The following is a 10632-nucleotide window of genomic DNA, read 5'->3' as shown; positions in this document are numbered from 1 at the left end:
ACGGTGGCTGTTCCAAACTTGCTGGACTTCCCTTGCCGTCGTTCTCATTTCTCAACTACCGTGAGCTGACCAACAACCTCTTCTTCTTTTTAACTTCTCCATTTCCCATCTCCTTCTCTCCCAAATTCCACAGTTCCATAAACACTCCAACAGACAAATTCATCAAAAGAAAATGGCTATGTCCACCACCACTTGTTGCCTGAACAACCTCAATCCGCCGCCGCGGCTGCTCCCGAAGTCCACCACACCCACCACCAATCAACTCCTTCCACGGTAATTACTTACCACACTCCGATCATTCATTTTGGTTCTGTAATTAAAAAAATCGATCTGCTTTCGAATTTACAAAACCAGGGATTAAATTTAAACATCTGTGTGGAATTGGGCAGGAATGGAAATGGAGAACGATGGCAAAAGCGGTGCGTTTTGGGGGTGGTCGGAGTGGCAGTGGCTCTGCAAATGGTCGGAGAAAGTGGCGGCGTAGAAATGGGAGATGTCAATTTTGTTGATTCCAGAAAATGGAGCGAAGAAAGAATGTGCCCACAGTGGCGGCTCAATTCCCTCGAAACCATCGTGCCGGAGAATCTCCCAAGGCCGGCCGCCCGCCGGAGATGGGAGCCCGCCGCCCTTCCTCGCACAGCTCCTCAACTCCGAACCATACATCCATCTCCCCTCTCTACTCGCTGCTTCTCTATGTAATTACCAAATCCCTAAATACCAATGCTTAAATACCATTTTACAATATGAATAAGCTTTAATATTCTTAATTTTCGTAATAATCTTATAAATATATTTGAATTATTAACACTATTTTTTAGTTGGTCGGGTTGACTCAATAAAAAAATGTCAACTCTCAACTGACTTAATCTTATAAATATATTTGGATTATAATGTTAGTTGGTCCAGTTGACTCAACAAAAAAATGTCAACCCTCAACAACTGACTTAATCTTATAAATATATTTGGATTATAACTTTATTTTTCAGTTGATCCGGTTGACTCAACAAAAAAAATGTCAAACCCGCAACTCACTCAAAGAATTAAGAGAGCGATTAGTTGAAATTATGGTAATCACTTATAGAAGGTTTAATTACATATTAAATGTAAAATTAGAAATTTATTAAACACGACCAACCATACATTTATAAAGACGTATAAAAGTAAAGGTCAAAAATGTCAATTTAACATTTAAGGGGCCCAGAATATACAAATAAGTTGGGCCAGGAAAAGGCTAGTGTATATATGGGCTAAGCCCATGTTACTGGCTTTATCTAGTTTGAAATGGGCCCTCAACCAGCTTTTGAACTGAACCAATCATAATTGGGCCGTATTGGGCTAAAGGCCCATATAGTTAGATCAGTAATGGGCCGGCCGTTGAAATACTCTAATCATTCAAATCACGATTAGATAATAATTGCATAAATAATTATTATGGACAATATAAATATAAAAGAGAGAAAAAAAAAATGTCCCCTATAAAAAATGATCACTATGAACCACTTATTTTTGGATAAATATTTAATAATATTCACAACGGGTGGTCATTTATACCTGGGATCTCACCTGAAAAAATATTTAATAATAATAGGATGAGTATTTAATGATATCTCACGCGTGATTTGAATATTGGGTCAAGAAATGCAAATATCTGTAACAAGGTTTCATATTTTATGCTACCTAAAGCTACGTCTATAGCTTTAGGTTCGAATTTCATTCTCAGTGGTTTAAATGCATGGTACTTTCCTATATATGAACATGGGCCCACCAGGTGAATGCCCAATTTTCGTGAACCCAAGGCCTACACGTAGGCTTACGCTCTCACACAATCGAACCACATAAAGAAATTGGACATGAAATTATTCTCATAAGTACGCATTAGTATAAATATAGGAGGAGAAGTAATTCATGCAAGCATACAATACTACCATGTTATCGTGACATACATTATCTACGAAGCTAACGTACCTAATCATAACATTTCTAACATATTTTAGTTCATGGTATCTTGAGAGTCATTGTATAGAAGAACGATGCATCAAATATACACATACACGGTTATATCATTATCACATAACACATAATAAGCAACCACAAATACATGTTAATTGTACAATACAATAATTTCATACCAGCCATGCGTTAACTTAACGTTCATGCTCATTTTAGTATTCTCAAGCTTGCTTTAGTTGAACATTGCTAGGTTCAACTTCACGTGCTTCAGTTTCATCTATAACTTTTCGTCCATTCAAAAACCAAGCTTAAAGTCTCTTTCTTTGTGAACAACTGAGAACGAGTGGAACACGAGAGATGGTTGATTGGTTGCATGAATTCAAGCGAGTCACTTTCTTTAAGAAAAAAAAGATTATAACTAAAACGTTCAACCACGAGTGAGATGACGAGATTTGAAGCTTAGACTTCTTATCCGATAACATATATTATTATCAGTTGACTTGTTTCTTAGGTTGAGGACGATCGACAAATTTTTAAAAAGTATATTCTTTCTATATCATGATGATGATTCGATAACTTTCGGTCTTCCCTGTCAGGAGGAAAAAAAAATTATTCGATCTATCAAATAATGGGACGGGATCGTTTTTGCATCACACAAATGCAAATGATTGAAGTGAAATATTTGTAAATCCTTTTCCAAGTTTGCGGAGGTCTTTTTTTTCTATTTATATTCCCATTTTGAGGAAACCAAATAAAATCTTCCACCACAAAGGTGATAGATGGATGACATTTCCATTGGTTAGGAATCCTTTAAATTTTTAAAAATTAAAAAATTAAAAATTAAAAAGATAAATAAAATTCTCCTCTTTTTTATTCTCTTTTTGACCGATATAGTTAAAATTCCATCTTCTGGGCCTCTGATTTGGGCTTTATTGGGCCCAAATGTTATTTATTTTGTATTATTTAAATATTTAAAAGTTCTAGTGATGGAACCCTGACCGTTCGATTGACATTGAAGTATGCGTGATTGATGGAACACTGGACGGCCTGGATTCAAGGATAAGGATCCACTTAAACTGCAGTCAAAATATTTCTACAAAAAGGAACCTTGAGTTAAGCGGGTGACACGTGGCGGAGGACTTAATGACGATAATACCCTTCCCTATCAAATCGAATTGCACTAATCCTCTTACCAAAAAAAAACTGAGGGTCGGTTCGCTTCGTTGTAAACGTGTCAATTCAAAAAGGAAGGGATGTCAGGGTTGTTTTGGTCATTACGCTCGTTCACCAGAGCAGGTGGGGACCACGTACAGAGATTTTGTTGGCTGGAAGTGGCTCAGTGGACCCACCTTACCGTCACGTGGTTGTCTGATTGGGCAACTGTGACGGTTGACTTTGGTCACGTGACGTCAACCTCCACCGTTTACCCTCGCTAATTCGTTTCATACAAAATTGTTTTTAATATTATTTTTATTAGATTTATTTATTGTTTTTTTTGGAAGATTTAAAAAAGAAAGGGGGAAAATTAAGAAGAATTATGTCCAAATCGTATTTTTGTAATAAGTTTATAAACAAACTTCCATTTTCCACGACTCGTCGAAATTATTCAATCTAATTGTAACAAGTCGATATTGTCCTCTTTTAAGTTTTTTCTTTTAAGGTTTTAAATGACGTCTATTAGATAAAGTTTTTGACACCATTGTATGGAATGTTTCGTTTCTTTCTCCAATTAATGTGAGATCTCATAATCCACCTCTTGGGAGCGCTCCGGATTCTTGTCGAGGCTAGAAAGATTAAATAAATTAGAAAGATTTTGGGAAGAAGATGATCTATAAATCTCGAGACATGACCTCAAAAATTTGCAACTAAGGTCAATTTTTTGTGTTTTTGTGGAAATTGGGTTTCGTATAAAACTTTGGTTTTTGCATCACTTAATTGTACAAATCCAAATCCCTAATGATTCCAAAATAGGGGACTTCTCGAGGTTGGAAAATTAGCGTAGAATAAAAAAAAAAAACCAAAACGCAAGTTGTTTCTTATGTTTCGTAAGTCTTTTATATTTCTTGTGTTTAGATTTGCATGCTAGAGTCATTCAAGTAGTCTTGATCAAACTATCTTGTGAAGTGATTCGAATCACGAGTTTTCTTTACTTTTGATCTTGATCATCAAGATGATCCATTCCAAAACTTCTTCCTAGATTAATTACTTATCATTTTGAGGTTCTTAATTATGTAGATGATAGCTCAACCTAAGATAGTAGTATATTTGTTCATAATTCAAATTCTTTCGAGAGTCGTTATGATGTGAGATGAATAATTTTCTTAAACGAATGACAAAATTGTATGTTCTATCTCTGTAATTTATGATAAACGGGAGGCTATATATATATAATTAAGCTAATGAGTAGGTAACTGTTACTTCGCTTTCTTTTTTGGCTCTGTCGCTGACTTTGTGCAATATTATTTTGCATACGTGATCGGTAAATCTTTATTTATTAAAAGTAGGATGATCGACAAAAATTCAACAAAAAAAGAATTGAGAGAAAAATTTAAAGAAAGGTCGATCTTAATCTAATTATTAACTTTGCAACCCGAACAATATATAAACTCTCCATCTCTGTCGAATGAGGGTGAAAACTTACCCAACAATGAATTGAAAAAAAGAAGAAGAGAGCTTGGAAATCAAGGAGGCTATGGAAATAGGTCTGCGAAAAGGAAAGTTCTTTAATATCTCGAACATTCCAGATTTCGCTTAATCTTTGTATTAGTGGGATTTAGGGTTAATTAGTGCTTTCATTTCCATGTCAAACAAATGGTTTCAATTTTCAAATGTGACGGGATAGACATGAGTAAATATGTTCATTATATAAAGTTTTATTTACAATTTCATAAGTCGGGATTCTTTAAAATAAAGATAGCTCATACGAACACATTTAGAGTCGTTCTTTTAACTTATAGAAAACGAAGGTGGAGGGGATAGATTTCTCTCCGTAAAGTAAATAGGGTTAGAGTCGTAGATTACATTCTCCATCCCGAACAACATCGTCCCTACCCCATTTTTATATATCTACTTATTTACTAAATAAATAAATAAGTATATATCCCTACAGCAGAGACGCTAAGTAGAAAGAGCCTGGAGGAAAACTGAACCAAATCCCTTTCCTTCACCTTCACGCCTCCATTAAAGCCCCTCTCTTGCTTTCTCTGTCTTCATCCATTTATACTCCACACTCCTTCAAATCTCGCACAGAAAAACAGAGTAAAACCCCCAAAGACCAAAACAGAGCAACCCACAAAAAACAGAGCCACCTTGATGGGTTCTTGCAAACACCAAGAACACGATCAACCACAAGAACCCAAATGCCTATGGATCCATGGCCCCATAATTGTCGGCGCTGGCCCATCAGGATTAGCCGCCGCCGCTTCCCTTTCCCACAATCGAATCCCTTCGCTCATTCTCGAGAAATCCGATTGCATCGCTTCCCTTTGGCACTACCGGACCTACGATCGCCTCAAACTTCATCTCCCCAAGCATTTTTGCGAGCTTCCTCTCATGGGTTTCCCTCAAAACTTCCCAAAATACCCTTCCAAAGATCAGTTCATTTCATACATGGAATCCTACGCTTCCCATTTCTCCATTCAACCCCGGTTCAATCAGACCGTTCTCGCCGCTGAATTCGACTCTGTTTCCCGGTTTTGGAGAGTCTCCACTCAAGATACTCAGTACATTTCGCGCTGGCTCATCGTCGCTACCGGTGAAAATGCAGAGCCGGTTATTCCTGAGATTCTGGGGATTGAGCGGTTTACTCGAACCGTGGTTCATACTAGTATGTATAAGTCCGGTTCGGAATTTAAAAACCAGAGGGTTTTGGTCGTTGGTTGTGGGAATTCCGGTATGGAAGTTAGTTTGGATCTCTGCAGACAAAATGCCATCCCCCATATGGTTGTTAGAAACACGGTAAGTTTTTTCTTCAATCACGGTAAATTTAGTTTTAACCTAGGGTAAATTAATCATTTATTCGTCGTCTAGGTTCATGTATTACCGCAAGAAATGTTCGGATTCTCGACGTTTGGAATAGCGATGGGGCTTATGAAATGGCTACCTCTAAAATTGGTGGATAAGATTCTTCTTTTAGCTGCCAATTTGACTCTAGGCAATACCAATCAATTGGGTCTCCGACGACCGAAAACCGGTCCGATCGAGCTCAAAAACGCTACGGGAAAGACCCCGGTTCTCGACGTTGGAGCCCTGTCGTATATAAGATCAGGGAAGATCAAGGTAAATTTATATCAGTTAGTTGGTTAATTAATTAAAGACTTTGTGATATAATCATTTTTTTTTTTGGATGAAGATAATGGAAGGGATTAAGGAGATAACAAGAAATGGAGCGAAGTTCATGGATGGACAAGAGAAGGAGTTTGATTCGATAATCTTAGCAACCGGGTACCGAAGCAATGTGCCAAGTTGGCTCGAGGTATCCGATATAATATAATTTATTGCTCGTAAAGTTCATATTGTTTCGATTTGGACAACGGGTGTTTTTGAGTAATGGATTTAGAGTTTAGGGTTTAGTTTAATGGATGTGTCTAAGGATTATGATTTGCAGCATGGGTGTGATTTTTTCACGAAAGACGGGATGCCGAAAACCCCGTTTCCAAACGGGTGGAAAGGCGAGAAGGGGTTATACACGGTCGGGTTTACTAAGAGAGGGCTGCTCGGAACCTCGTCGGATGCCATGAAAATTGCCGACGACATTGCCAAGCAATGGCGGGCGGGGTGGAATGAGGATGACAAGAATAAATCTTCGTACGTAATATTCGTTAAAGAATTTGAATGAAAATGAAGTAATTTTGGAACGAGACCGTTTTGGGGTTGATTTGTAAATACATCAATTTTGAACGGGGCGTTTAATGCCTTGTTATCAATGAATCTTGACCAAGCTTTGTAAAAAAAAAGGGGAAATTGTCAAATAGAATGTCCTCAAATTTTAGTTATTTATGTAAATATCCTATTTTGAGCACCTAAAATAGTAAATTTTGACTGAGGATAAAAATAATAATAATATTCTAACCTACACTGTTCAAGTCACTATTGTATCATTGTGATGTTGTAATAGTTGAAGTCCCACTGCTAGCAGATATATTCTTTAGATTTTTTTTTTTCGGATTTCAGCCCAAACCCACTGTTAGTCTTTTTTGGGTTTTTCCTATCGAGACCCCTCAATGTTTTTAAAACGCATCTTTTAAGGAGAAGTTTCCACACCCTTATAAAAAATGCTTAATTCTCATCTCTAACCAACGTGCGATCTCACAATTCACTTATTTCGAGGCCCATCATTCTTGCTGACACTCGTTACTCTCTCTAATCAACGTAGAATCTCATCGACATTATTTAGGTTTTAGTCTGTATTTAAATGACCGACCCACCATTTTAGGTCTTAAGAATTTTGGAGGGTTGGAAACAAAAGGAAAGAGTGATGGAGTTGTTGTGAGCTAATCTCTGTGGCTCTCTGCCGCCATAAGACAACCTATGAGCTAAGCTCAGCTCCAATACGCGAGTTGAAACAAACACACTATCCCAAAACACCCCCATCCCTATCACAGCCTTCCATGCTTACGTCACCCTTCCCCTTCCCCTTCCCTTTTATTTTTTATTTTTATTTTATTTTATTTTTACATAAATACAAATATTATTTCTTGGCAGATAGACACAGAGACAGTTTTTATTATTATTATTATTTCAGTCTTCTTCTTACCATTCTTCCATCTCATCTGTTCCCATCTCTCCCCTTCGCACGTGGTTCCTACGCGCAGTTGTTACAAGTAGGCGAGTGGAATTCACGCGCCATAAGAGAGAGTGGCCTCGGGGAGCGCAATAAACCATATATATATATATAAGTTGGCATGACATGGCATGCATTTGTACTCATCAATCACTGGAGCTCACCTGCATGCATGCCATCCCCCATGCAAATTAATATACCACCTCTCGATTTACTCTTATTAATTATTATTATTTTCATTTTTAACAAATTATTATTATTGTTATTATTATGATTATTATTCGATCGATAATGTAACGGTCAATCTGTATCGAGCAACTTCATTGATTCATTTTGTATATTATTAATTATCTCGAAAGTAGTCGTGTAGATGCAACGTTCACATTTTTATACTAGTTGTAGTTTCAACTGGTTGATCTAGATAGACTTCGAGCACACGACTATCTCAACTTTGAAGCTAAAAATCTCTACTATACTATATTAGTTGCACGAGTCAAAAACATTATTAGCTAAAATCTCTTCCTTTACTATCTTCCTCTCTCGTAGTACACGATGATTTTTATTTCCTTATTTCAGCTAGTCTCGAGTGTGGAGATCGGGCAGAGGCTTCCTTTGTCGAACTCTCGTCTCACCGGCTCGTTTAACTTTTGGCCTGAATTTGAGTGTTTGACTAATCCAAAAACGAACACTACATTTTATATCTTCAAAATTATTTAAAATTGAGTCTAATTCAAAATAATTTAAAAAAAATGGAAAAACCAGGTTCGTGTCCGGTAAAAACTGAGCGAATGAATGGGCCGAGCCATTACGGATCCATTTTAATGGGCCCACTCCATTTTAGTCCAATTTTAATGGCCCGGCCCAATTCTCTAAATTTTATCCAACTCATTCATCAAAATTCAATAAATGAGTTTCTTAGTTATCTCTTTTTGCGGACAAAAAAATTATATAAAAATAATTTTCATTAATTTAAATAATCTGTTAAAAATCATGCTTAACTAGTTCAATTTGAGCTATGACTTTAATTATGAATATGTGTTTTTAAATTTATTTTACCTTATACGTCTATTTCAGCTCGTTTATGTTGTACCAATTTTGTGGATAAATAAATGCAATTCGTGTCGTATTCAATAGCCAATGAATTCATCAATTATGAGTTAGGAAACATTAACCATCTCAACGGTCGATAATGTTCTAATTTTAAGTATTTAAAATCTACCGAAAAAAATAAATTTGTTACGTTTGTATTAGTTCTAAACTTTCAATTTCATATATTATACCTAATATTCAAATATTGTTATAATCTTAACTTATATTAGGTTTTAAAAATGTCTTAATCTAACTAAATTCAACCTATGGACACCTTTAGTTTTTAGGGATGTTCATATGATCGGTAAATCTGACTAGTTTGGACTATCTAACCCAAATCGTAATGGTTGGATTGGGGTGAACTTTTAGTAAATTAAAAAAATTGGGTCGATTCGTGTTAAATATTTTTAGTTGGGTCAACCCAATAAACTCGAAAATAGAGTTTAAATCCAACTCTACCCTATCTTATTTTTAAGATTATTATGAAAATCAATAATATTTAATGCTGGTAACCAATTTTAGTGATGCACTGTGAGTTGTGAATGTAGCTTTCAATATTTTAGTTATTAATATAATACGTATGGTAGATAAATATGCTTTTTTTATTTAAAAAAATCGAACAACTCAACAAAACGCAGAAATAGAGGGTTTTTCGGATTAGATTGCCTTGTGAACTCTATTCAGGTTGTTTGGGTCACAAACTCAATCAATTCGAAATCTCGGGCTCGTTAAAAGATTTTCCGAACCTAACCCTTAACCTAACTCAGGTTTATCTATTCTAATTTTAGGGTAAAATAATTATCTAATAAGAATAGAGCACGTGGCAAATGGAAAATTGAGCGTGAAAAATAATGGAATAATGCATGCTCATATTTTATTTTATTTTATTATTATTTTTTTTTTTTTACCTACGAGAACATTAATTACATTTTTCTCACTTTCCCTTTTTTTTATTTTAATTTTATTATATTTTTTAAAACCATAAAAATAATATAATTTATTATATTCTCTCGTTATCTTGTCTTATTTTTTCCAACATTTTTTTATTATATAGTTTATATTTTGTTCTCATGTCATTATTCATTATTTTTATTAAGATATTTTGTGTTACATTTTGCACTAATATGATCTAATATCCAAGAATATCTTCTTGTTCTTTAATTATTAATCGTACACTCGTTGACCACATTTTTTTATTCATAAATTATTAAAAAATTATATTTATTTTCCAACACTCCAATACCACTATTATATTTGGTTTTAATAATTAATAATTGTTATATTTGCGACAGAGGTATATTGTCCCTAACATCCTAGCATGTCAAAAGGCACAAATGTTGGATTCCGACCCTTGACAACATAAGGGATAGCTACAAAATTTGTGACACCCGAGTACTAGAAGGTCCATGAATGAACCAATACCACATCCGAATGAGAGTGATCCTAAAAATAGGATAATTAAGAAAAACTTAAAAGGATTAAAGACACTACATATACCAACAAGGTGCACGTTTTTTCTCGATGACTCAATCATGAAAACTCACTGATTATATGTATTTTATTTTGAGTAATTCTATGTTGGGTGATGACAAAGTATACAATAAACGTCGATACCGTTCAAGAATAGAAAATTAAGCTACTCGGTGCTAGAGTTTGTTCTCAATCTTGTTAAAAGAAAAAAAAAATTTATTGTTTAAAAACATGACTGTCTTATATAAATTAAACTATATTCAAGTTGAGGAATATTCAAGCTGACCATTATCATCTAGTTCATACAATAATTTATAAATAATATAATATATATTTTTTAA

General features: G+C 35.1%; 3 protein-coding genes across 3 annotated transcripts in view; all 3 read left to right on the top strand.

Moving 5' to 3' along the window:
- Positions 1–141, top strand: part of LOC111785717 (pleiotropic drug resistance protein 1-like) — a gene marked incomplete at its 5' end in the record, with an annotated part of 6128 nt that extends 5987 nt beyond the window's left edge. The window contains one exon of the mRNA XM_023666098.1: positions 134–141. Coding sequence (XP_023521866.1) covers positions 134–141 — 8 coding nt within the window. The remainder of the gene's footprint in view (positions 1–133) is intronic.
- Positions 142–170: 29 nt separating this feature from the next.
- Positions 171–776, top strand: LOC111785720. Its single transcript, XM_023666101.1, has 2 exons — positions 171–273; positions 390–776. The coding sequence occupies exons 1-2, from the start codon at positions 173–175 to the stop codon at positions 697–699; spliced, it is 411 nt and encodes a 136-aa protein (XP_023521869.1). The 5' UTR covers positions 171–172; the 3' UTR covers positions 700–776.
- Positions 777–5172: 4396 nt separating this feature from the next.
- Positions 5173–6787, top strand: LOC111785718 (probable indole-3-pyruvate monooxygenase YUCCA4). Its single transcript, XM_023666099.1, has 4 exons — positions 5173–5907; positions 5980–6228; positions 6302–6424; positions 6557–6787. Exons 1-4 carry the CDS (start codon positions 5263–5265, stop codon positions 6785–6787), a joined length of 1248 nt encoding a protein of 415 aa, XP_023521867.1. The 5' UTR covers positions 5173–5262.
- Positions 6788–10632: the final 3845 nt, after the last annotated feature.

The sequence above is a fragment of the Cucurbita pepo genome, unplaced genomic scaffold, assembly GCF_002806865.2.
Source record: "Cucurbita pepo subsp. pepo cultivar mu-cu-16 unplaced genomic scaffold, ASM280686v2 Cp4.1_scaffold000668, whole genome shotgun sequence".
Lineage (NCBI taxonomy): Eukaryota > Viridiplantae > Streptophyta > Magnoliopsida > Cucurbitales > Cucurbitaceae > Cucurbita > Cucurbita pepo.
Note: the sequence above shows the minus strand (reverse complement) of the source record. Positions and strands in the feature narration are given on the sequence as shown.